This window comes from Eriocheir sinensis, chromosome 35, assembly GCF_024679095.1.
Source record: "Eriocheir sinensis breed Jianghai 21 chromosome 35, ASM2467909v1, whole genome shotgun sequence".
Classification (NCBI taxonomy): Eukaryota; Metazoa; Arthropoda; class Malacostraca; order Decapoda; family Varunidae; genus Eriocheir; species Eriocheir sinensis.
Genome location: NC_066543.1, coordinates 11,227,884 through 11,255,713, shown reverse-complemented (window position 1 = coordinate 11,255,713; position 27,830 = coordinate 11,227,884). Strand labels below are relative to the sequence as shown.

The 27,830-nt window shown below is 44.1% G+C and overlaps 2 protein-coding genes across 4 annotated transcripts; one reads left to right on the top strand and one right to left on the bottom strand.

The window, feature by feature from the left end:
* Positions 1 to 81: 81 nt before the first annotated feature.
* On the top strand, positions 82 to 16,706 carry LOC127007387 (uncharacterized). 3 transcript variants are annotated; one of them, XM_050878301.1, is made up of 8 exons: positions 82 to 229; positions 571 to 703; positions 1,092 to 1,319; positions 4,146 to 5,902; positions 13,657 to 13,713; positions 14,793 to 14,869; positions 14,951 to 15,939; positions 16,229 to 16,706. In XM_050878301.1, exons 4-8 carry the CDS (start codon positions 4,909 to 4,911, stop codon positions 16,485 to 16,487), a joined length of 2,376 nt encoding a protein of 791 aa, XP_050734258.1. In that variant the 5' UTR covers positions 82 to 229; positions 571 to 703; positions 1,092 to 1,319; positions 4,146 to 4,908; the 3' UTR covers positions 16,488 to 16,706. The 3 variants fall into 3 exon arrangements, with proteins under 3 accessions (XP_050734258.1, XP_050734257.1, XP_050734259.1); XM_050878300.1 differs by having other exon boundaries at positions 14,793 to 15,939; XM_050878302.1 differs by lacking the exons at positions 82 to 229; positions 571 to 703; positions 1,092 to 1,319; positions 4,146 to 5,902 and having other exon boundaries at positions 13,520 to 13,713.
* Positions 16,707 to 20,022: 3,316 nt separating this feature from the next.
* LOC127007386 (60S ribosomal protein L35a-like) lies at positions 20,023 to 27,232 on the bottom strand. The gene is made up of 5 exons (XM_050878298.1): positions 27,104 to 27,232; positions 26,893 to 26,925; positions 24,243 to 24,387; positions 22,598 to 22,750; positions 20,023 to 20,069 (listed from the first exon to the last, which is right to left on the bottom strand). The coding sequence occupies exons 2-5, from the start codon at positions 26,919 to 26,921 to the stop codon at positions 20,046 to 20,048; spliced, it is 351 nt and encodes a 116-aa protein (XP_050734255.1). The 5' UTR covers positions 26,922 to 26,925; positions 27,104 to 27,232; the 3' UTR covers positions 20,023 to 20,045.
* Between the last annotated feature and the right edge of the window lie 598 nt (positions 27,233 to 27,830).

The following is a 27,830-nucleotide window of genomic DNA, read 5'->3' as shown; positions in this document are numbered from 1 at the left end:
AGGTAGAGCCGTGGAGGTCAGGCGGAAGCATCTGGCATTCCATTCATGACCTTGAGCGTTGCGTCCTCAGCCACACTGTACGTACTCTAGCAACGTGGACGTGGTGGGACGCATGGGGAAGGGGTAGTGCAGCTCCGCATGTTGCGTAAGAAGGACGAAGCAGTGTCTCCAGTATAACACCCAACACTTTAACAGCATAGACAGCGGCGGCCAGCGGAACAACAAATTAGTGAGTGCTGTCTGTTCTTAGCTGGTGTGTGTGTGTGTGTGTGTGTGTGTGTGTGTGTGTGTGTGTGTGTTCCTGCCCGTCACCGCAGTCATGTTTAGGTTAACTACTTGTGTGTGTTACATAAAGAAATCACGAAATTACTTCCCCTACCTTACGGTACCTTTGTTATTTCCAAGGGCTGCGTTCATGGAGAAGCCGAAATTAGACTTTTATGTGTTACTCGAAGAAAAGCGTACTCTTTCATTTCGTTTTTTTTTTATGAGACTGGGGATTGGCATGTGAAAATAGTTTCGTCCAGAAATTTCCCAACGCTAAATGTACGAAAATATCTACTCTGACAGACGCAGGGCAGTCCTTGGCAACAACGTGACCAGGGGCCACAAGGCTTAGCCCACCGCCTCGCCTCCCGAGGCCTGCGCGCCGCTCCCACCGAGGGTGTGGCCAGCACGACTCAAACTTGGGTACATCCTAGGAGTAAGTGACTGTATAACCCCCTCCCCCCTACACCCCCAACACCTTATCTCGCCGCCAGCACACCGATAGTGCAAGCCGTCACGAGTAGGCGAGCGTAAACGATAGACAATTATTCAACTCTTATTTAATTTGTACTTTTTTTCTGTTAAAATGTGATAAAACTATTTTTAAACCATCATAATAGTTATCACAAATTTTATTCGGCAAAACTAAATTAACTTTCGTAAACAATATCTTCACTGCCATTCGGCACAATATTTTGTACCGAGAAATACTATTGATATAACGGACTTTCGTACACTTCATTTAACTATGAGCTTCGAAGTTAGGATCCCCCTCAATTAAAACGTTGTAGTGAAGGTTCATTTAATCATTTTACTTTCCACAGGTAAAGATGGGCGACGACTGTGGTGGTGGCGGCGACTCGGGGGGTGGCGGCGACTCGTGGGGTGGCGGGTGTGACACTGGCGGGAGCTGGAGCTTCAGCGAATCCTCTTGTGGCGCCCAGGATCCTGGTGGCGCCGATGAGGTGTACTACGACGAGGAAACCGGCGGCATGAAGTACAGGACGTCGCGCTCCACCACGGGGGGCGGCGGCAGCAGCAACATGGGCGGGGTAATCTTGTGTGTGCTAGTTGCGGTCGTTATCATCGGGGTTGTGGTGTGGGCAGTTTTGAAGTAAACGAGCTTACTGGCGTGCAGCAGTGAACAACTTTTTTACGAGATTTTTTGGATATCAAGCAACAGATTCGTTTAAGATATGTGTCACTCTGTGTGTGTGTGTGTGTGTGTGTGTGTGTTGTGTGTATCTAGCTGTAGTTTTACAGGGCCTGGGCTTACGCTCGTGTGGTCCCGTCTCCATATCTGTATCTGTCCAGCTTCTCCTTTAAGTTGTGCACACTCTTCGCCGATACTACATCCTCACTTAGGCTGTTCCAAACCTCTATGTTTCTTTGCGGGAAGCTATATTTCTTTAGGTCTCAAGCATCTTCCTGCTGGTGTTTCTTTCTTCTCGTAGTAGTAACTCCTCATTGTCTACTCCTTCAATTTTATTCCATAATTTATAAATTTGTATTAGGCCTCCCCTTTTTCTTTTTTCTTCCAATGTTGGTAGGTCCATTTCCTTTAACCTTTCTTCATATGACAATCCCTCCAGTTCTGGAACCATTTTCGTTGCCATCCTTCGCATTCTTTCTAGTTTTTTAAGTGTTTCTTCTTATGGGGAGACCACACTGTTTCCGCATATTCCTGTTTTGGTCTAATCATAGTGGTTATTATCTTATTCATCATATCCTTATCCGTGTAGTTGAATGCTATTCCTATATTTCTTACCATTCTATACGTATCACCGAATATCCTATTAACATGACTCTCAGACTGTTGATTATCTTGTATTGTCACTCCCAAATCTCTCTCTTCTTGAACTTTTAATATTTCTCCATCTCCCATTTTATATGTCCATTTTGGTCTCCGTTCAATCTTTCCCATTTCCATTATATGACATTTCTTCACATTGAACTCCATCTCCCATTTCAAACTCCAGTCCCAAATCTTATTTAGGTCCTCTTGCAGAATTTCACAGTCTTTGCTGTTTCTTATATGTCTCAGCAATTTTGCATCGTCTGCAAACAGGCTCATGTAACTGCTAACTTTCTCCGGCATATCATAAATATATACTAGGAAAAGTATTGGTGCCAATACAGATCCTTGAGGCACTCCACTATCTACAATTCTCCATTCCGACTGCATGTCCTTTACCACTGTTCTCATCTCCCTTCCCCTTAAGTAACTTTCCATCCAGTTTTTAATTTTCCCTTTCAATCCTCCTTTATTTTCCAGCTTCCATAGTAGTCTTGTATGTGAAACTTTGTCAAAAGCTTTCTTCAGGTCCGGATACACGCAATCCACCCATCCATCCCTCTCCCGTGTTATGTCTGTCACTCTTGAGTAAAAGCTCAGTAAGTTTGTTACACATGAACGCCCTTTTCTAAAACCATACTGTTTTTCTGTAATTATATTGTGTTCTAGAAATTTTGTTCATTGTTTCTTTATCACTTTCTCGCATATTTTACAAACTATTCTGGTAAATGATACTGGTCTGTAGTTCAGAGAGGTTCTTCCTTTTTCCCGCTCTTATATATAGGGATCACCTCAGCCCTCTGCCACTCCTTTGGTACTTTACCAGTTGATATTGAGCACTTTATGATATCATATACCGGTCCAACCAGTTGATTTCTGCATTCTTTCAGTATAAAACCTGAGACTCCATCCGGTCCTATTGCTTTCCTCTCCTCCAGCTCCTCCATTATTTAATATATCTCCTCTTTAGTTACTATGACATCATCCATTTAAGCATTTATCTTTTCATCTTGTGGTTCATTGAATTGTGATTCTTTTGTAAAAACTTGCTGGAACCTCTTGTTTAGCAGCTCAGTCATGTCTTTAGGATATTCAATTATCTTATTTCCATCTTTCAGTCATTCAGTTTTTTCCCTTGGTTTGATTTTTCCATTTATGAATCTATAAATCAGTTTAGGTTCTTCCTTGCACTTTTCAACAATATCCTTTTCATATCCTTTCTCTTCTTCTCTCCTTATTTTCGCGTATTCATTTCTTGCTATCTTAAAATCTTCTTTGTTCCTTTGATTCTTATTTCTTTTCAATCTCTTCCACGGTTTGTCTCTTTTTTCCTCTGCAGCTGCACATCTTGCATTAAACCAATCCTTCTTTCCTCTTTCTTTGGGTTTATACAATGGGACATATTTCATGACACCTGTTTCATACTCCTCCATAAAAATATCATACTTTTCCTGCACCTCCCTTGTTCTCTTCAACTTTTCCCAGTCTAGCTCTTCATAATATTTCTTAAGATTTTCTATGTACGCCTTCCTATAGTTTCTCCTGTTTCTTTTATATGATTCGTCCCCCTCAGTGCCTTCCTCCTCTGTTTCCATCTCTATTATCACCCATCTCTGTTACCACATGATCGTTCTTTTTCAGGGGACACACATATCTTAATTCATTTAACAAGTGCATTCCCTTTGTTAGCACCAGGTCCAGTTTCGCCGGTTCATCATCATTCCTGTATCTTGTGTTCTTCGTCACCCACTGCATCATCAAGTTTTCCATAGTCAATCTTAGTGTGTGTGTGTGTGTGTGTGTGTGTGTGTGTGTGTGTGATACGCTGGAATCATTCGTGCATTTGATCGGATTAACTGAAAATAACACCCTTGTATTACTGCATGTATGCCCCTTCACAAAACAACGGCTTGCCAAACATTAAAAAAAAAAAGTGCCGAAATGATCTCAATATCCTTAAATTCATGTGAAGTGCGGTTTTATCACCCAAACATAAATTCATGATAAAATAAGACAATAATGGCCATTTTAATGTATAACCTCTCCAAATATTCCTCTTCGTTTTCATCTTTAAAATACATAGGTCGAGTCTGCAGGAGTATTGTGCACGGAAATACCTTCGAACCCGAGTCAGAGCCAGCGGTGGTGGTGGCGGTGGTGGCAGTGCTGCATCCATCCAGCGTGCCGGGGGAAAATCAAGTTGGTTGACTCAGAGTTTCCTTACCCAACAGCGTTTGGCAACTTTGCTGGTGGGCGGGTATATCAACAATACCTGTCTGAATCAACCTTAAATCTTCCTCTCATCTTCTGCACCAGGTAAATGCATATAAAGACGCCTTACTTCACTGGACAGGTGGAAGGCGCCTATGGTAGGTCCACATCTATCCGACTGCAGTTGAAGTAAGTCCCGAGAGAAAGAGTTGCAACCCGGCAGAGGTCATGAAGGTTGTGGGAGCAGGTCGGCCTATCACACATCAGTTGCTCTGCGGTGAAGTGTCTGAGAGGGAGCGCTGGCCCGCTGCAGCAGTGACTCGTCAGATAACTCGCCCAACCCATCGCTGCAAACCTAGCTGTGTCTGGATGACATGAATTGACTTTATTTTATATTGAGTGTGAACAAAACGTGTGCAACATGACGAAAAGAGTGAACACTGCTTTGTAACCTGAGTTAGTTCGTGAAAGAAGTAAAAGACAAGCACTGATTGGATATACTGAACTTATGACGGCAAGCACCACACGCATGGGCGACGTGATGCATGATTTCGCACAGAAAGTTTCCTCGTTAAGGTGAAAGGGTAATCGTTGCGTCAAGATAAGGAAATGCTAAGCGGAGACATCCCGTCAATATGAAATTCAAGATGGGCTTCCTCGCCTCCGTGCCGCTGGCTACAGACACTGAGGTGGTGGCGACGACTGTGCGGTACCGGCAGAGTGGCGAGTGGCTGGGGAGGGTAGGGAGTGAGAGGGAGCCGTCCAGGGCGTGCCGCCACACCGAGGCTGGCGAGGATTGCGAGGAGGACGACCCAAGGACCCGACCCTGCCTCCCCCCGCACCCCACCGCCAGGACCGTGTGCGCCAGCTTCCATCACCACAAGGCCTCTCTCCCGCCTGACGACGACGCCAGCCTCTCCCGCGGCCGGTCCTCAAGCACCAGCTCCAGCGAATCTTTCAACACAAACAGCGTGGACAGCATTAGCTATAACAGCACAAACAGCAGCGGCAGCACTCTCAGCACAGGCAACAGTTTTGGGTCGCGCAACGCCCACGACAACGACAACGGCAGCGTGTGCGTCAAAACTAAAAACTCATCGAGGAAAAAAATGTTTTCTTTGGGTCGTAAATGTGACCTGAGGAAACGCCGTTTTGGCCCCGACACCGCTAATGTCCAACACTTGACCCCCCACGGGCTTACCGGTGCATCAGTCACCACCGCCACCGCCAGCCTGAACTTCAGCGTCAGAGGGAAGCCAGACGCCGGTCGACATGTGATGAAGGAAGTCAACCATAAGACAAACAGCCTCAGCAGCAACAGCAGTTACGAGAGCCAAACCAGCAGTACCAGCAGCACTAAAAGTTTCACGAATTTTTTCAGTAGAGGAAACGTATTCAGCAGCAGCTTCAAAATAAGAAGCAAATGCAAAAAAATGTGCAATAACAGTAGTAACAATAGTGGTGGCAGCAGCACCGCCACCACCACAACCACCACCATCAGTAGCAGTAGTAACAGTAACATCACCAGCAGCATCAACAGCACCATCACTGAGAACAGCAGGTTTCTCCTCCCTGCAGACAGTGTTACCAACATCGTCGTGGTTGGGGACAAAGGAGTCGGCAAGTCAGGTGAGGCGGGGGGCAGGAGGCGTGTCTCGCTGGGCTTAGTCATCGCTGCGTCGGGCGGGCTGGTCTGCCCCCTTGTTCTGGACACCCAAACCACCCACGCTGACCGAACTTTGGACCAGCTTCACACACACACACACACACACACACATTTGCGCAAACAGGAATGGGTTTAAGAGGTATCAAATTAATGTTTCATTTCTACTCAAACCCCCGACGCTAACCCAACTTTCGACAACCCTCACTATACACACACACACACACACACACACACACACACACACACACACGTATCATTTATGTTCCCTCTTCATGACCTAACTGTATCAGTGGTGGATGGTGTCCCCCCGACCCCCAGCAGGCGTGATCCCACTCCCGGCACCTGTCTGTCAACTGGGATCCCTCCTACTGTCTTTTGCCCCATGTTTGCCAGTCAGACTTGTTTTGTTAACCCATCCATCATACGGTCAGTCTGTGGTCCCGCAACCCAGATTCTCTAGACTGTGGCGGGAGATGCAAAAATTAGTTCAGCGTGAGGCAACAACATTGTACAAAATGTTTCTTTGAGTCAATATTTAGTCTTGCCAAACCTGGCCGTCGCCAACGGGCTGCGAGTGGCGGGCCGCGGACTACTGCCTCCTGGGCCTCGCTTGTTTCTAGCGGGACGTGAAATGTTTGTTTCCCCCGTAAAGATCGTGCCTAGTTTGGAGGGAGAGGAGGAAAGGCGCAGCTGTTTGTCAGCAGCTATCCAGGCCTCGTTTTCCATGCGCCTTGTATGTATGAGCGCGCACACACACACACACACACACACACACATCTATCTACCTATCCCTCTATCTATTTATATATTCTGCACTAGTGCATACTAAATATCTTCCTCTTCTCGAGTCTTTTAATTGTTAACGCCTCCGTGGTTGACATTCAGGTGCCGAGACTCAGGATTTACGCACCACACACTCCCTCAGCCGAAGGTGGCGCCGTGCGAGGGTGGGAAGACGGACATATCGCGTCCCTCGAGCTCATCCATCTTCCAGTCCACAACAGCTGTTACGCGCCTCCTTTCCCTCTATTTTTTCAGAACTGCTTGATCTAGTGGTATTACACTTACTCTCCCCAGACAACTGACAAGGTCGCCTTTCTCTGTTCCATTGCCACCAAAATCGACCTTAACGTATTTCGTGACATATTCACCAAAGACGTTTGTCTGTGTTTGCTCCTGTACACGAAGAATGTATACCTCCACTGATTTAGTTCCGGGGAAAGTAATGTCCCCTCCTCCGAGGGTGGCTCGTCACTGTGTAGTCACGCACCCAGGGGTCCTGAGGAGGGAGTGCGGCCCCTGCTGAGTTAGCTTTCTGCCAGTGATGCTCGGTGAACAATATGACGTATGTCACAGCAAGCAGTTTCTTTGATGATGTGCTGTGCTGTGCTGTGCTGTGCTGTGCTCTCTCTCTCTCTCTCTCTCTCTCTCTCTCTCTCTCTCTCTCTCTCTCTCTCTCACACACACACACACACACACACACACACACACGCACACTCAGTTTAGCCAATCTCCAAATATAGCAGCACCGTCAAATCGGGCGTGCATAAGACCTTCCACCAAGCTGCATCGTGATTGTCCCCCAGCCCCGCAGCTCCGCCTCAGAGGGAAGGATTCACAGTGCTATATAGTGTCTCGATGACTGACCAAGGAACGATTTGCCCTATAGTAGTTTTTTCTGAGTGTCAGTACGCTGGAGTTTTCTCATGGTGTCTGGTTGCCCAAGATCGTAACTGATGCATGTCCTGTGAAAGCCTCTGAGAACAGTGATAGTGGGCGGAACTTGAGCAGCATTGGCACTGTAATACGACCGTGGTGGCATCGGGTTTCTTTCACTTGTTTGGCCATTGTAATAAATATGCCCTCCAAGATGACTTTGTGGGACGGCCATTTATACCATGCACTGCTCCGCCATGGTGAGCGGTTACATTCCCCTTTAGACAATTTCTCCCCTTAAACATTTCCACCTTTACAATCCCTCTTCCCCTCCTCGACGCAAGCCCTTTATAAGCATTTCTCGGTCCTTTCTTCTACGGGTATATTCTACAGCGCTTTTATGATAACGAAACACTAACAAGATATTTCACTGCGGTAATTTAATAGGGCTATGTTACTCTCTAGGCTGCATTACTTGGCCGGGGTTGGTACGATCGGAAACTGGCGAGAAATCAAAATTAAAGGGGAGGGGGATATCCAGGGAGGGGGGGGGGGTACGTCAGAGGGTAATATGCAGGGGGGGGGGAGCTCCAGGGAAGGGAAATGTCCTAGGTCGGAATTCTTAGACGCTTCCGCCACTCACATCTAATATCCTCAAAAACAAACAAACAAACAAAAACCCACCAGATTAGTCGGGTTCTAATGAGTGCTCTTCTAGGTTCATGATACAGAAGGGTCAGACTACCACCAGAGTCATATATCTACCTCTGGAAATGCCCAACACTCCTACGAAGCTGTCAAATGATATGTGCTTGGGAGCCGATCTGCTTAAAAATACGACCCCTACACTCCGCCCCTCTGAAGGCTCCCCCTGCTGTTATATTCTGCCAGTATCTCCAGTTCAGCTCGAAGGGTCAGAGTATCACCGGGGTCATAAACCTAATTCTGGAAATGCCCAAAACTCCAATGAAAGCCTTATCAAATTATGTGCTTGGGACCCGATCTGGTTAAGAATACGACTCCTACACTCCTCCCCCGGTGTCATATTCTGCCAGTATCTCCAGTTCAGCTCGAAGGGTCAGACTACCACCAGAGTCATATATCTAACTCTGGAAATGCCCAAAACTCCTACGAAAGCCATGTCAAATTATGTGCTTGGGACCCGATCTGCTTAAGAATACGACCCCTACACTCCTCCCCCGCTGTCATATTCTGCCAGTATCTCCAGTTCAGCTCGAAAAGGGTCAGACTACCACCAGGGTCATATACCTAACTCTGGAAATGCCCAGAACTCCCATGAAAGCCTTGTCAAATGATGTGTGCTTGGGAACCGATTAAGAATACGACCCTAACACCGCCTCTCCGAAGGTTCCCCCGCTGTCATATTCTGCCAGCATCTCCAGTTCAGCTCGTGGCCGCCACTCGGTGTTTACTCACTGGCGCCGCGCGGTGGCCGCAACTTTCTCTACACTGGAGTGGTGGTGTGGTTATGCTTGTCTTCCTGCTGCTCTCCTCACTCTACAAACCTCACCGTTCCCTTACCGACCGTCAGTTTCTTCACTACAAGCCCCTCACTCTCCCTACAGACACACACACACACACACACACACACTCTCTCTCTCTCTCTCTCTCTCGATTACGCGTAGGGGGAAGGTTATGTTACGTACAGCCTTCGGTCAGGAGGGTGAGGTGGGGCGGGGGGCGGGGGGTGAGGCGGGGGACGGCGGTGCTCCACGAATTCTTTAATGACACGGAAGAGAAGGTGAAATTAGGATGGCACTCGAAAAGGTAGGCTCAAGGTGGGTCAGACGGAGACCGATTTCCCTGCACTGCCTGGCTGGAACGTGGAGTACTGAAGCAGAAGAAGAAAAAAAGTCGCTAAGTAAATATAAGTAGCTGTTTTGCACGAGGGTTGCATTCCTGAAGAGACCACGATAGAGTGAATTTCGTACATCCGTCTCATAAGTTTTCATTCGCATCAGTGCTCATGCAAGGGTGAGGTCTGTTACAATGCCCGTGTTGATGCATTCTGTGAGAGCGTGTCACATGCTGTTTTCTTTCTGCCCCACGTCTTCCTGGGAGAGTACACAAAGCCGTCATGTTCAGTAGACTCTCTCTCTCTGCCTCATGCACGTATCACCGAGAAAGAGTAAACCAAGCAGTCATGTTCACCAGCCTCTCTCTCTCTCTCTCTCTCTCTCTCTCTCTCTCTCTCTCTCTCTCTCTCTCTCTCTCTCTCTCTCTCTCTCTCTCATCTCATCTCTCTCTTCACGTCTCGCTGGGAGTAATCAAGCACTCATGTTCTTCATCAGGCTCTCTCTGCCTCACGTCTTCCTGGGAGGGCAAACCAAGAAGTCATGATCATTCCACTCCCTTTCCTTCCTGAAGCGTCCACCTTGAATCTGGTGCAGTCAAAGATTTAAGAGTCAGAACAAGCACAATGAAGGCGCATGGAGGCCAAGGCAGTATTTACTTGTGGCTCGGCTGGGCACGGCTCTTCGGCTCGTCTTCCCGTTGACGGTACCAAAATTTTTAGCTTTGTCAGCGGCGGACGCGCGCAGGCAACGTTCCCCATGTTGCTCCATAAGTCAATAGACACAGCTAATGCACAAATACTCGCAGCTTGAATTAAAACTCTCTCCAATGTAGCGGTGTGCGGCAAAATGTGTTTATTATGAGGGAAGCTTCGAATGTGAACCCTTGCAGAGAGGCTGGGCATGCAACCCCTTCCCTTGTGTTATATCCCCTACAGGGCCCACACTCGCATCCACGCTCTATCTCGAACTGTGAAATTGAAAGAAATACTTTCGTTTTTATATTAACACATTAAAACCATGTCGAAACTGACCTCTATTGCATTATTCTCTCTCTCTCTCTCTCTCTCTCTCTCTCTCTCTCTCTCTCTCTCTCTCTCTCTCTCTCTCTCTCTCTCTCTCTCTCTCTCTCTCACACACACATCTTCTGACAAGCATAATTTCACGGGGTGTCAACGCACATCCCGTAGATAAAGAACATAGCCAAGACTCTCTACCCACTGATCTCTTGCCTCCTACTCCCGCATCCTTGCACGGGCCCGTCTTGACCCTTGCCTGCGGTTCTGTCAATCTAGACGCCCACACTCGTCACGGCTGGCCTTGTGGACCCCTTCTCGGCCAAGCCATAATAAGGTGCATGCTCACACTCATGGAGAAAGCACGGTGTCGGCGAATTAGAGCTGCGTTCAAATCACCCTTTGTCTTTGCGGCCTGCTTGACTTTCATCCAAGCAGTTTGAGTTGTAAGGTGACATTCTTAAGCATTTCGTCGCCCAAACATTTTCGTAGGAGTTATGGACCTTTCCAGGAGTAGTTATGTGACCCTGGTGATAGTTTGACCATTCTTCTGTACATTGAACGTGGAAAACACTCATTAGAACCCGATTAATCTCTTTTTCGGTCTACAGAAATAGTTTATGCGAGAGGCGGGAGCGTCTGAGTATAATGAATATAGTTTCGTGGTTGCTTATCATGGTCAAAGAACAAAGTGGCGAGGAAATCCTTCGTTTCTGTGCCTCCGTCTGGTCCCTTGGGTCGTGAGGGCTGGGCGGCACCTCAGCACTGTGCCTCGCCTGGCTAACCGTGAGGCTCGAAGGTGAGTGAGCCTGTCTGTCAGTCTGCCTCAGCCTCGGGAGCTGAACAAAAACACGCACGGAAAAGCAAGCACCGTCCGGGAATACGCGAGGGAAATTCCACCCGTGTTGGGAATGTGCAGTTAACTTTTTTTTTATAATTCTTACGAGAGAGAGAGAGAGAGAGTTTTCAGAGACCCACCATTTTGGAGGGAGTGAGGTATCTGGGCAGAGGTGTGACGGTCACGCTCGGAAAAATGCAAACAAAGGGTCGCCGTGAAGCACCCTCTCCGCACGGCTCACGGCAGCGACGACAGATGACGGGCGGCATTGGTTTCGGTTTTGATGATAATTAACCAATGAAAATTCTCCCCAACAAAAATGCGCGTCTCTCCATGCTGGATATAACTTGGAGGGACAGGGAGCAAACATCGTGAATTAAGGAATAAACAAACAATGGTTAAAGATAATATAATGACGATTAAGAATAAAAAAATGACAGTTCATATGCGAAGAAGTGATAACAAATGGACAACCAGAATAACAGTGGCAAGTCAAGAATGGTAGAATTTTAGGCAGACAAAATCAGATATAGATGAAATTAGAAACTTGGCCGGAGCAGGGTGAAGTACACTAAAATCAAACAGAGTTGGAGGACGTTAAGAGAGAACGTTCATTGTCCTACAGTAAACATAATGGGTGATAATGATGAATGAAAATGCAAGAAACATCCCTTGACGATTCACCTCTCACGCGACAGACGGCTGTTTGAAAAATCTCACCCTGAACCGTAGTCGAGATCGGAAGGGAAGGCAGGGTGTGTTGCTTCTGGAGTTGAAAATAAAAGCCAGTGTGTGTCAGGTCCCCCAGACAGGGTAAAGGTCACCGTAAGAGAACACTGGATTGTGACTGGTGGACGCAGACCTCCCGGCTCGACTAACATCAATCATCCTCTTACACGTTATTGTGGCTTGCGACGAGCACACACACACAGTGGTGCCGTGCTGTCCAGCAGCTAATGCATCACGGGGCAAGACTTGGGACCGTGAGATCAGGACAAAGTCGTGGGGTCATGCCAAGCTGCCGGTGCCCTCACGCTCTGTCTTTGTAACCTTTGTCAGTGGTGGTAGTGAACCTCGCGTCCCACCCAGAACATTATGGCTGTTCATATTCCAGCTCTGCCCATTCCTCCTCTGATATTTTCTCTCGAAATATTTCATTCTGATGACAAAATCTTACTAATATTGTAATGCAAAATGATGATCTCGGTTACATTATTTAGCCGGGGATGACCACTTCGGATACAGATGATAAATAAGGATGGAGGCGGGATATGCCACGAGGAAAATGTTCACAGGGCGATTCGGGAGGGAAATGACGTCTGGGTTCCGGCAGCCCACCGGTCCTTTTCCGATAAGATCTGATATAATCTGGACAAAATAGCGGGTGATACGCATTCTTTGAAATAACGTTTTCATTCTTATTTTACTTCAAAAGGTTCGAAGGTAACAGAGTGGGTGTTAGCTTAATACGAATTGTGGGTAACGCTACACGAATGTGTGGATGATGGAGGCTATTTGGGGAAGGTGAAGGGGGTGCGGGGGGGGTGGTGGAGGTCACGCCGCGCCTCAATACCCGAGGACGTCCACCTCTGTCTCGAGCCTGACAACAGGGCAGAGTGGCGCTACGGTCCACCAAGGTAATGTGCTACGTTGTGCATTGCGTCGCAGGCCCCTCCCCGCCCCGAAAAACGGAACAATTGTTTCCCTACAGCACAAAGCCAGTCACGGAGGACCTGGGCCTGGAGGGCAACGAGCGCCCGTCAGCCTTGAATGCAGTGACATGACTCCGTGAACGCTTACATAGGATACTTGAGCTTCATGAGGGGAAAACCTGAAGGAGTTTCAACTCTCTCTCTCTCTCTCTCTCTCTCTCTCTCTCTCTCTCTCTCTCTCTCTCTCTCTCTAAATTAGCAATCATGACACGGATTCACGAAATTGAAGAGGACAAACCCTAGCAGACTTTGCAGAAATGAATACAGTTTTTGGAAATAAAAACAAAAATGATGATATCCTCGAGTAATAAATGAGACTCATCTTCCCAAACAGGGGGAACATACTGAAACTAGATGACATGACAAACAAATGGAAACGTTTAGGAGAAACTCATATCCCGCAGTGGAATGATACAGGCTAATGGTATATATATATATATATATATATATATATATATATATATATATATATATATATATATATATATATATATATATATATATATATATATATACACACACAAGGTTTTCTAGCTAATTAAATGCTAAGATACTAAGCACACACTTGTTTTTGGTGCAGGCAGGGGTGGCGGAGGTGGCGGGTGTGATAAGGGCGGGGCGCCGGTCGTCCCTATCCCTTGCCTCCGACAGTCACTAATGACGGTGTACTTTGTTTTGCAGCCATCACCGTGCGGTTCCTGACCCGCCGGTACATTGGGGAGTACAGCTCGGACGCAGGTAAGAAAGGCTTTGTGCTCTGCATCGCACTGGGCACCAGTCCAATGGGCACAAAGGATGCAGCCACTGACAGGAAAATCTATTTACCTTGTAATAGTGGACAAATATGACTCCGGAAACCACCAAAGGCATTTTTTCATCATAACAGTTTGTCTTTTCGTGCCATGTCATAGTTTGTAAAGAAACATAAAGGTTAATTTATGAAGATCATTAGCGAACCAGGTCCTGACTACTTGTGCATGGAATTATAAGTACTGCCCAAAGCATGTGCAGTGTCTGGCTCAAGCAGTGTTCGTGAGTGTCCGTAACATGTGTGCGTGCCATCAAGCTCCAAAGTGTAGGTTACATATGTCTGATGCTATGTTAGTTTGCATGACCACGTGGAGTTAGTCTTCTAGGGAGCGTTGGGATTTTTTTTTATCACAATCTACTGTATGCGTTTATAAAAAAAATGCGACGGCTTCTAACAACCACTATGCTATGACATCACGCGCGCCCTTTACCCGTGCCCGGAGTTGTCTGGCCTTCCCAGAGTCGCAGCCAAGCCATGCAAGTGTCTTGAGCAGAGCGGACCACATCTATAAACCTTATTGAGTGTCGCTGAGGAATATGATTGGATTTGGAACCAACACCTGGTCACTTTTTTTTTTTTTTTTTTTTTCACGTCTACACCTGTAGCGCCGGTAGGCTTGCTTGAGGGGCCTGGATGGTGTTCGGCCCCAGCCCATCATGGCGCAGGCAAGTGTTTATAGTGGCGCCATCTTCTCTTTGAAGTTGGCAAGTAAACAAAAGATGATGTGGATGTGGACTGTATTGAGGGTTAGTATAAATATGTTATTCGAAAAGTTCCTTCAGGAGCAATGAAACGGCGCTACATTCTGGGGTCATAATCATCTGAGTGTTACCGACTTCATCAAGGGTCTCGAACCAGACACAATTGAGGCTTCCCTCTATATAGCAGGAAGTTGAGTAATAATTACGCACTGTGTAGTCTCCTTCCACCAAGTAAATATAAAATGAACTTAAATGGAAACTTTCAAAGCTTTCTTACAATTTATTTTTCTCCCTTTTGTGGCTAGAAATGATGTACCAACACGATACTCTGGTGGACCACGCGCCGGCCTGCCTCCAGCTGCTGGATGCTACCACCGTGCAGGTGAGAAGCTGCCCCGTGTTGCCCCTGCACAAACTGTCCCAGCCATACAACCTTATGACTGACATTAATCTTGTCTTCCAGACACCCCACCAGATACTGAGCCACCTGTCCTGGGCCCACGCCTTCGTTGTGGTCTATGACGTCACCAGCAGGACCTCCTTCACACACGCCAAGAAACTATTGCACATCATTCACTCCTGCTCCCACACGCCTCTTCATCTTCCCTTCAGTTTCTCCTCTAATGCATGTTCCTGCAGAGCTAGCAACATCCCATTACGCTGGGACATGCTCCATGGACGGCCAAGGAACGTCTCTGTCTGTACTAACAGTGAGGAAACAGTAAACGGTTACGAAGATGCCGACACAGAGACCACAAGCCCCTCGCTGTATTTCATAAGAGGTGCTTCTCGAACACCACATTCCCATAACCAACCACAAATTGCCAACCACCAGGTCTACACGTGTTATGATGTTGAACCACCGCCAAATGGCTACAGTAGCTTCACATCATCGTCTCTCCCAGTCTCTACGACTGGTGGGCGGGACCATGTGGGTGACGGGTGGCATCGCACACGCCGCCCGACCACTGGTGGCCCTCACCAAGCTGTCAGCCCCGCATACGACTCCCCACGTGGTAGTAACAGACACTGCCCTTGCCACGGTCACCACAACACACTGCGTTCCAGTACAACTCCAAATAACTGCGTCAACAATTACAACAAAGCCACAATCTTTCCTAGTCATGTTTATTGTGATTCTCCAGTGACAGACCACGCGAGTTACGACGACGGTGGGGGGAAAAAGTGGTCACTCTCTGAAACAGTTCGACGAACTCCACTCCATGATGGAAGGAGCTTTGAACCATGTGATGGAAGACAAAAGTACGAGTGTATTTATGAAAGGTATACTAAAGGTTCAAGTCTCCATCACTCGTGCAACCAACTCTTGCCCGACCACGCGACACTTAACCACCAAAACGGTGTGCCCGCGAGAGGCTGCACCCCCACCAGCCCCCAGCGGAGGCACACAACCCTTCTCCTGGGGAATAAGCGAGACCTTGAACACATCAGGTAAAATCACACGGGTGATAAATGCATTCTATCATAAGTAGATAAGCTCTATTAATATTTCCAACCTATCATTGCTTTACTCATTCAGGAGTCTGGGTTATATATATATATATATATATATATATATATATATATATATATATATATATATATATATATATAGATATATATATCTATAATATATATATATATAATATATATATATATCTATATATATATATATAGATATATATATATATATATCTATATATATATATGTATATTTTAATCTTTCCTTTGGTTTTCCCAGGCGAGTGTGGACAGACGAGGGGGAGGCACTTTCGTTGCAGTTTAGCTGCCAGTTCTACGAGGTGTCTGCCGCAGAGTCCCTGCTTGGGGTGCACCTGGCCTTCCATTCCCTGCTCAAGGAGGCACGCGCCCTACAGTTAATAAGGAGTTTGCCTCACACTTCTCCCAAAGCCACGGTGTCTTCGGCAGTGTCTAAGGTCATCGGCAACTTTTTCAGAGTTGGAAAAGTTGGACCAAAGAGGCAGTCCAATAGTATTTAAATCAACAGCACCAGTCGCGAGTGTTAAGGCCTGAGGTGTTTCATGGCATTAGTGATTTAAGAATAGCTTGTCATCACTGGTTATCACACTACTTCTCTGGTCTGGTACCATCGGCAGCCCAGACTGCATTAAATATTGAACCATCCATAACAAAGTCTTTCATTCAATAGTATGGTATGAGGTGATGTTGCCTAATGCATAAATAAACAAAAGTCTTTATTCTTGTTTTAATTATTCTTCAGACGGATCTGAGGCAAAGTGATATTGCCTAATGAATATATATATATATATATATATATATATATATATATATATATATATATATATTATATATATATATATATATATATATATATATATATATATATAGATATATATATATTTTTTTTTTGGGGGGGGCGGGGCAGTAAGACTGAGTTCACCATTGCTTTTGATGACAGACCTACACTTGGTTATAAGACGAAGAGATGCCATTTCTTGGTGGCACAAACATCCACATCGTATCACTGAGAGTCCATAATCTACCAGGTAACACACTGAGCGAGAGGACATGACACAAGAATCATCATCATCTCATTGATGCCTGCTCCTAGGATCTCCCACCAGGGGATGGCCACAGCAGAAGAGTTTCCATCTCTCTCTACTCATACACTCCCTCCTTGCCTGCTCAAAGTTTCTCACTGATCTTTCCCCCCTCTCCCTAAGTACTTCTGTACCCTATCTCTCCATTTCACGGGAGGTCGTCCTCTAACATTTCCTCCCTCTATCTCGCTCACATACACCCTCCTTGCCACCCTACTCTCCTCCATTCGCTCCTTGTGACCAAACCAATGCAAGATGGCGCCACTATAAACACTCGCCTGCGCCAGAACGCTGCTGGCCATCAGGCAGGCCCCCACCTGAAAAGCTTGGGCCACCAGCAGGCCCCCCCTGGGAAAGATGCTACCGGCGCAAATAGGCACAAACAAAAAAAAAAAAAAAACACCACTTTAAAGTCTGTCGCTTCACTTCTTCCCTGCACCCACGTGATCCATTCCAAAACGCTCATGTAGAAAACTTTCATTACTCATTCCACCCATTCTATACTCACACCACATGCACTCCTCAAATAACTAATTTCCACTGCCTGCACTCTAGACCTCTAACTTTCATTCCAGACCCATGTTTCGCTTGTATATGTGAGGGTTGGTACTTTAATGTATTTCTCAAATCCCTCTTTACTTCCATGCTCACACTTCTGCCATTCATGATACGTCCCAAGGACCCTACCATCTTTCTTCCTTGCAATGCCCTTTCTCTTGTCTCTTTCTGTACCACCATGGTTACACAACTGATCCAAGGTACTTACTCATTAACCTCCACTTCTTCGCCATTCAGAATTATTTTGCATTTTTTCACATTCAATTCCCACTCTATGGTAAAGCTGTGGACATACGCTGTAGCAGCGCGTGGCCTCGGTGCTCATCTCCGTAACATTGGCCCTTGAGCCAGTGGTGGGAGGAGCCCACCCCCCCCCCCAGACACAGTGTGACATCGGGTTACCAACACACCACAATTTTCCCAGGTTTCCCCCATTTACCGACCAGCCGACCAGGGATGATGAATGAACAGCTGGCTGGAGCGACTGCCCGCCGCCCCGCCGGGCCGGGCCCGCGCAGTAAGCACCACACACACTGACACACTGACCACGCACTAGACCACATATGGGCATACAAAATCCACAACTTCACTTCTACTCCACTCACAAACCATCACTTTACTTTCAGCTTTCTCTTTTTACATACACTATCAAACACACTGACCAAATTTTGTGTCACTTTCATTTTCTGCAATCAGTACTTGTGTCATCAGCAAATAAGATTGAATTCAGCACCCACTTCCTTCCCTCAGCGTACATTTTTACTCCAACTTCCCCAACTTTGCCCTTCATTTCTCACAACACTATCCATATTGAATATTGAACCATGTTGACATGACACACCCCTGCCTCAAGCCCACCTTTATCTCTAAATGTTCACTTGTTTCTCCACTAATTTTGACACATGCAGATGCATCCTCATAAAGACTATTGCATTAAGCAGTTTTTCTCCCACCATATATCTTTAAAATATCACACAATGCCAGCCAATCTGTCACAAGCTTCTAAATCCATGAAGGCAGCATAGTTTTTTTCCTTTTGCTAATATTTTTTCTACCACCATCCTGAAGGAAAATATCTGATCGACACATCCCTTTCCCTTCCTGAAGCCTCCTTGTTCTTCACTGATTTTCTCTTCTGTAAGTCTTTGCACACTCTCTATTATGACTTTTCCATATACCTTTCTGGGTATACTCAGCACTTATACCTCTATAGCTAACACACTCCCCTCTCCTGCCCTTTTCCTTGTAAACTGGGACAATGATGGCTTTTGTCCAGTCTGCCGGCACCCCCGCCCCCTCCCATGCCACTTCACATATCTTGACTATCCATTTAGTAACTACATCTCCTCCACACTTTAACACTTCTGCTGTAATTCCATCAATTCCTGCTGCCTTTCCATTTTTTAGTCTTTTTATTGCTTGATTTACTTCTTCATATGTTATACTTTCTTTATATACTTCTCCTCTACCTCCACTCAAAATTACTGCTGTTACAACTGCTGGACCCCCAACTTAAAAACTCTAAGAATCATTAGGGAAAAAATACAGCAGTAGCCATCAAGACAAAGGAAGACCGAGAAGAGACAGGACTGAAGGGTAAAGAGCAACCAAGAAGTAGAGAATGGAAAAAAAAGGTAAAAAACAACCCGAAAGAAGTAAATGGAATGATTGTGAAAATACTCTGAATTGCCATGAAATGAAAGGGGTGCACAGCTCACATACTACACCACTACTACTTCTGAAGGCTATCTCCCTAGTTTGATTATCTACAACTTGCTTTATTTGAAAGACACTGAATTTTTCTGAGCTTCTGTAAATATATATTTTCTAATCATACTGACATGAACCTGTCACTCAAATTGCCTTTAACCCGTGGGCTTCGGCTATGGGAAAGCCGAGGAGTGGCCGAAAAACGGCATATTACACTGCATTTTGAGACTAAGAAAAGAGCATGGAACGTACATCGGAGCACTCCTCTCATTAACCATAAAGCTGTTAAAAATATTTACTTTTACTCAAACTCAATTCTTTTTAGGTGGTGTTTGTTACAAAATAAACAGTCTTGTGACACGTGGCATCTAGCCGAGAGTCGCTTGTTGTTTACTTCAGAGAATTTGACAAGTGATTACTGTGTGGATAGCTAATTCAATCTGCCATAATCTTACAGCACCACCTATAACAAAAAAGCCCATCTCAAGATCACTCACCCACCACTATGACCCAGGGCATGTATGGTGGGTTGCTCTATGCCACCACCGCCTACATTTAGCTCGAATTAGGGGTTTTATGGTGAGCCCTTTTTAGGGTCCACCGTACCACAGCCACGACTCGTGAAAGCCCAGAAAAGGGTCTGCCGACGTTCTCGGGTTAAGAACTATTTGGAAAGGAAAACACATTTACATTTCACCACTTTACTGTTCACACTCTGGAGGGGTACATCATCTGAAAGAGGCAAATCAGTTTTACTTAAAATTTTTTTAAAAATTTACTTAAGAATATAAATATTTACGTGATTGATGCACTTGTTTCTTAAATCAAAGCTAAACCACTGAAACTAACAAACACAAGCCCTATATTGGACCTTAAAATCAACTCCCCACCATTTCTAATATAACAAAATGATAAAGGCAATGGAGCGAACATTAGATTAAAATGGATTGAATGCACTTTGGTTTCATGCCACACAGAGGGACTACTACAGGCTATCGAATCTAACATGAGCCTCAGGGAGACCGCGCTGCTGCCACATCACCCAATCACTAACCTCAGCGGAGCTTGGTACCTCTCTCTCTCTCTCTTATTTATGTTATACATAATCTCTTTTGCTTGGCTGTGCTGGACGCGAGTGTGAGACCTACGCGAGTCTTTATAAAAGTATGAATAATCTATAACCTGCAAGAATAATGACAATACTTGGGCATGCGCAGTATTGGTATTCTGCTAAATAATGCGACAATGTTGCGTAAATACTCACTGGCAGTACGAGCAAAATAAAAGGGTAATGAAACATTTTACAAGTAGTGAGTGAAAAATGCAAGGAATAATGCCAAAAAAACATCAAACAAGGGTTAGTGCAAACACACCTGCTCCTAAATGTGAAAGTCAGTAAGATAGAAGCCTCTGTTAAGCTAACTGTTGCTTTGATGCTTATCTCTGTCTTTAGCTCTTGAGCATGTGCCCTATTACCCCAAGACAGGGTAGGCTGGACATCCGAGAGAGCAGCCAGGCAAGTTTTTAGTAACATGATAGCTCAGTGATGAGGTAAACAGGCTGAAGTGGTCATTAGTCAGGTATCACCCACAACTTCCTTTGTCATTCATTAGGTAAAGTTGGGAGCCTACGATATAACTGCACGTGGCAACATTGCTCATCTCTGTTCCTTTAACCCTTTGAGACTGTGGTGGGAGAAACCCTTAACCGACACAGGGTCAATCCAGGTTGCCACAGTTTACCCTCTCCAGGTTTCCCCAGGTACCCATTTATTGACTACCCTTACAGGAAGGATGAACAGCGGGGTGGGCCCAGGCCTGCAGATCTGTAGTCAGGGACGTTCTAACTGAAGTATGGCTGAAGTAATTAGTAAGACAGGAATGATCCTGTATGAGAATCACTCCCTTTTCAGCACAACCAGAATAACCAAGAGCATGGCCAGACACACAATCAGCCAACTGGCTCATCATGTAAACAAACATCCTGCCACACAGCAGGGCCAAGGACAAAGCATTCTGTGAAGCAACATTTCTATATTTGCAGACTCATATGGCTGCACTTTTACTGGTATAAAGAAATCATGCTAACTGCCAAATATATTGCACACAGTATTTAAACAGGCTATTGAGAAGTCATGTTGAATCTGAATGACCTTTCAGGTACACTTCAAAAAGCACTAAAAAGGTGCAGAGCTGCCAACAAAATCAGACCCAAAAGAGCACTGATCATGGCAGCTAAAAGATTCAAACTCGGTGTAGTACTGACAACTATTAAAAATGTAAATCGGTTCTAAAATTCAGAAAAAAACTATATATCTTGCAGAAAAAAAAATGTAAATTTAGTAATTAAATGTAAACAGGCATGTTTCACAAGCTAACAGAAATAAAACATAAGCAAAACCTACCATACAGGCCTACTAGAGCATGCCTGTCTAATTCCACAAGTCTTAAAATAACTATAATTATTCTATCCAACACAGCCTCTTGTAAGGCAAGCCAGCCCAACTAAGAGCCAGTCCCTGGCCCATATAAATTGGGAGGGTTGCCTGTTGGCGAGGTCTCTGAGGCAACAAAACTACCAATCCAACAAAACTTGACTAAAAGGCATCAAATGTATAATGCATTGAAAATGGAACAATTGACAAAAATATGATATAATTTCATCCTAATCCTTTAGTCTATATTCAAGCAAAGTACTCATATTTAACAAAAAAACTGTTAAAAAGTAAAAATTTGTATTTAAAAACTAAATAAATGAAAATATAAATTCACAGAATTAAACATGTATAAGATACTCTACATATATTTATCAAACTATGGCTAACTCTCCCAAACACATAAGGTAATAAGAAATAGGAAACATCAATGCCACAATGATTTCATTGCAACTGCAAAAATCTAGCCCCCCTCATTTAAAATAAATTGGAATGCCACTGTCTAAGATGAATTAATATTCAAAGAACACAAATAAATAATATATATATATATATATATATATATATATATATATATATATATATATATATATATATATATATATATATTAAATATAATAACTTTCATCAATGAATGTTTACTAAAATAACACTTTCTATACACAACTAATAAAACATGGAAAGTTGTTCCATTTCAAAGAAGAAAAATGTTACTGATGGAATTAAAAATTTACCCTAGACTAGAACTTACCTTACCCCATTATCTGTATGGTAATGGAAGGGAATGACTTTTTAGAATTGAGACCCAAACCAATAAAATACTTACAATCCTTACTCTCCTGCCCATGGCATAGGCGGGGAGAGACCTGGCAAACTTGGCACGCAGGGAACCAGAGTTGCCATGGATGCGCGTCACTTTGCCCCAGATCACCCGCAGCTTGGACTTGCCACCGTTAGGGCAAGGAGTCTTGTTTTTGCACTGCAATACAACCAAAAAAAACTGAAATCAGCATGTGTGAGAAGTTATCTAGTAATATTAAAGTAAGTACACTTTGGACATGCCATATCATGAAAGAATTCTAATAAATCAGGGCAACAAAGAACCAGGTGGACATATGAATCAAGCTTTTCAAGAGCAGAATAAGGTACATTAACAATAGACAAAGTGGTAGAACACTGGAAAAGGAAAAATGCATTTGCCCTGCAGTGTACTATTAATGGCTGATGATCATGATAATAGTGATGCAGCAGGACTCTCAAGAAACCTGCTAAGACCAAGATATTTATGTGCTAGATGGTTACATGAACTGCTTCCATAGCCTGACATTCATTCAAATTGTTGTAAACTACTGTCTCCAGACTGTAGCTGGCTGACCTTAACCCTTTCATTGCTAAACGCTAGCAGTGAGCGTTAGGTGTATTTGCTGGTGGTGCTAAACGCTTGCTGCGAACTCCATCCGCACTCAAATCTCCTGTGTATGAGTGTTCCATCACTAATTCTCACAACACAGGATTGCCAATTGAGTGGGTTCTTCACTAAATTTGGTGGAAAATCATATCAGGCCAGCGTGGCAAATCTACGGACGAGTAACTGGTGGATGTTCTTGCCCAATATAACGAGATTTTTGCATAGCTTCACCTATCACCTGACTGATTATTTGACCAAATAGTTGTAAATATTGCAGTTGGCAATACTCCCTTGCCAGAATCTGAAGGAGATGTCCGCAGTTCCCTCAATATGGCTGATCATCCCGCACGCACTGACGTAAGTGTTAACATTCAACACTCCCTGAGCGCGCATATACGTTCGCAAGAGAGGCATACATAGCCGAATCCTATAGATCTGGACCTCCTCTTTCCAGAGGTGTTTTTGGTTTTTAGCTGTGATGAATAGTTTTTGAGATACAGAGGTTAAAAGAGACCCCCCATTGGGCTGCCCAACTGCGCCCGAGGAGATAGTCGTGTCCGCACCGCGCGCAAGGAAAGGGTTAAAGGAGTCCTGCAGTGTTCAGCAGATTGGACTTATTCAAACATGCACACTAATTTTGTTTATAAAATTTGAATATTACCATCTTCATTTACTGACAATTAACGTAAGAGGTAATATCAATGAACTTTATAAACACCACAGCAAAATGAACATTTTTTTGTATTCCAAGGATTGATAACAAACTAGATCTAGATACCAAATGTTCAAGATCATCAAGAAAAGTATCATTAGGAATCAATCAGACAAGACTTCACACACAAAAAAGAGAGCAGTAGACAGTTTGAGTAACAAAATATCAATGATTATTTCTTTAATGGTTAAGGAGGTAGGCAGAGGGTAACAAAATAAAAAGAATAGCTCACAACATCCTGTGCCTGTAAAGACTACAGATGCCTTCCTTCCCTGGGCCCCTCAAAAGTGTTGTAGTACAGCCCTCTGGATATAATCTAAATCACATAACACACAGACTGTTAAGGCGTACCTTGTATACGTAGGCACAGCGCTTTCCAACGTAGTACTTGCCATCGTCCTTGTTCTTGGCACCCTCCACCTTCAACAGAGCTGTAGTTTCGTGCTGTGCCCTCAGACCACGCTTGTAGCCAGTGAAGACTGCTTTGGCATAAAGCCTGTCAGACCAAAAGGTAAATCCTGATTAAGATTGGTTATACTTATATGCCTATATCTTGCTTCTTACATTGCAAAGTACTCTTCTGTTGTTATATATATATATATATATATATATATATATATATATATATATATATATATATATATATATATATATATATATATATATATATATATATATATTTTACTAACCTTCAAGCATCTGGGAAAATGGTTACTTTGATGGAAGTGCTGCAATTAGTATTTAGTTGCAACAATAAAAAATATCAGAAAAAGTTGTCCAAAATAAGACATTAATAAAACCAATCTTTACCTATTATTCAATGTGCATGAGCCTTATTTGAAAGACCTACATATTGTACATTTATTTGTTTGTTTAACAGAACTACTTAGCTTAAATTGTGAGGTTACATTAGGTTGTCAAGATGGAAAGGGTTACCAGTGTGTTATGGAGATCATGTTATATAGTTGGGGGACTTGGTCACTACTTCATCATTCATTATACTCAAATATGCCAATCTTGAAATACATTACACCTACTTCATACCTGACATATTTGGCTCTCTTTTCTATAAGCAGTTTAACAACACTCTCTCAAAGGAACTAAATGACCACAACAATTCACTGTCAAGATTCGGTAAATATTACCTTTGCATTTTTCTTAAACAAGTGTTAACTTTAAGGTTCTGGATATTTGAATTTTCTTAGAAAGTTGCATTGGTAATTATTTACCTAGAAATCAATTTCTTCTAGAAAAAAAAAGAAAAAAAAAAAAAAAAAAAAAAAATCTTATGGCTACACACAAATGACAGCTTTAATTTTAGTAAATAGTTGTGGGTAAATGGTCCTAAAAACACCCAAATGCAGAAGGCAAATAGAGTGGTTGAGTCAGGGCAGCGGCTGGGTTTGCCTCCTCATGGTGCTGCCAAGGCTTGTGATTTTTTCTTCCATTGTTATTTTGTATGGAGAGGATGAAACTTAGTTCTGATATTTAGATATTTTTGTTCGGCACAGTGTGAATGGGGCCTTATTCTTAATCTAACCAAAACCTAACAGCCAAATAAAACTAGACATGGAACTAAACACAATGCCAATGATGATTTGAAAACTGCAAGTACTAACTGCAAGGCAAACTACAAATAATACCACATCATACATGCAAGCAGCCCAGAACTGGGCACTTGCATTTTCTGCTGCAGTGTTACCACGCTGGGTGAGCGAGCCATCCTGGCAGCGCTCCCTTCCACATTGTCAGTGAGCCGTGTCATACATTCACACACACTAACTTTTTACCACACTTTCTATTGCACCCTAAAAAAAGGGCAGCGAAGAATGGGGATTATGGGGTGAGTGGCCTTGAGGCTTGCACGTGATTGGCTGGAGTGGGAGTGTAGCGGGAGACTCACTGATTAAAGGGTCTGCTTCCCAGTGCCTGATGCTCCTTATCCTTGGGCAATGTTGAGGTATATGTGGGTAAAAATGCCTGAAATTATACAACTCCTGACCCCCAGCACACTGATTTTATGGCAGCTTTTTTCTTGCAACTTAGTACGGTATTTCCTCTTCTTCCTGCCTTACTCAGTATAAAAAAAAAAAGAATACTTGGTAAAAGTAGTTTCTCATCTTATTACAAACACGAGTGAGTGGAATAGAAAGTATGGTAGAGTTAGTGTGAATGTATGACAATGTGGAAAGGAGCGCTACCAGGATGGCTTGCTCGCCCAGCGTGCTAACACTGCAGTAGAAAATCCATAACTGGCAACTTTGGCCTGCAGGTAGCAGCTGAGCCAGGCGGGACCCGGATTCCATAGGAGTGCTCAGAACTGCTAGTACGCTTGCCAATCAAACAAAAAAACTACAGGAGTGAAATGGGTGTAATTCTAGAGTAACACTGCACATGCCTTGTAAAACTTAGGTCGGTATAATAAGACACTATCGCTTCTCACATAAGCTATTTCTAAAGGTCAAAGAGGGGGTCAGTCAGGTTCTAATGAGTGTTTTTTGAGGTTCATGGTACAGAAGGAGGATCATACTATTATTATTCATTTACTACTCTGTAGGTGTTGTGATATTTTGTACTGTGCTGTGTGTGTGGTATGCTTTAGAAATCTATATTATTTACCGTTATGTAATATTGTATTTATGATTTGCTATTATTGAAAAATACTGGAGACCCTGTGGAGCACCTTTGGGTGGAATGGGGCCTGTAAACCAAAAAAAGAATAAAGAATACTATCACGAGGGTCATATAAATATTGGAAATGCCTACAATAACGAAAGCCCTGTCAAATACATGTTCTTTGGCGACGAAACGTTTTATAAGACACTAAAACTCGGCTCACAATACCACCCATGAAAATGCAAACTTGTCCTAGGGGCTCTCCAAAAAGCTGTACTAAGGATTTAAAATGTTGGCCTACGTCTCGGAAATGCTGTTATCTATAATTACAAAACACTATAACACTGGTCTCACGCGGCGGTGTTCCAAGGGCCGCAACACTCACCTGCCAGGCCGGGTCACCTTCTTCACCATGGCTCTGAAAGGAGAAGGAACATCCACATTGAGAACACAACCTCCACATACACCCTCAGTTATCGCAGCCATCCCCCAGTATTCCACCCCGGCCCTCCCCCCGCGGCACGCACACACGCCCCGGCAGTGCACGGGGCCGCCCCAGAGACACACCAGCGCCGGGGAAGGGGAGGAAAAATCACCTTGAATATCGGCAGATCGCCTCGCCTTGCACCGTGGGGAGTTTGTTTACGGAAAGGGCTGGCGCAGTGTTGCCACTCTTCCAGGTCCGGACAACCTCACCAGATTGTCGTACTCAGAACATTGAATTTATCGGTTTTCAGGCCCCAAACTGTTCTAGCCACATAAATACCGACGTTCAATTGAAGGTTTTGTCTACTTAAAGGAATTAAACATACATGAAATGGCTGAGTATGAATCTGTCGTGGGGCCTACCAGATTGTCGTACTCAGAACATTGCATTCATCGGTTTTCAGACCTCAAACCATCGTAGTAGCTACATATATATCAACATAAAATTTATATTTTTGTCTATTACACGGAATTAAACATACATGAAATGGTTGAGCATGATTCTGTTATATAGTACTGCGATATTTTGTTCCCATATTTTATCCGATTATCTATGGTAAAATCTTTTTAAAGAAATATATGCACATATCGTATTTCTCCATATGCATTGGTCATAACAAACAGTAGAACAAAAAAATATCTCACGACCATTCAACCCAAAAGTTGTAGAAATCATACGAAAATATAAATAGTATCGTATATCGCACCGGCGCGCGGTAACTTTTCGTACAAGTGTTGCCAGATAGTCTGATGAGAAGTAGCGATGCGATGCTAAGAATGGCAGGATGCTCACAATTTCACACCCATAATTAGTATAACTACATATAGCTATGACTA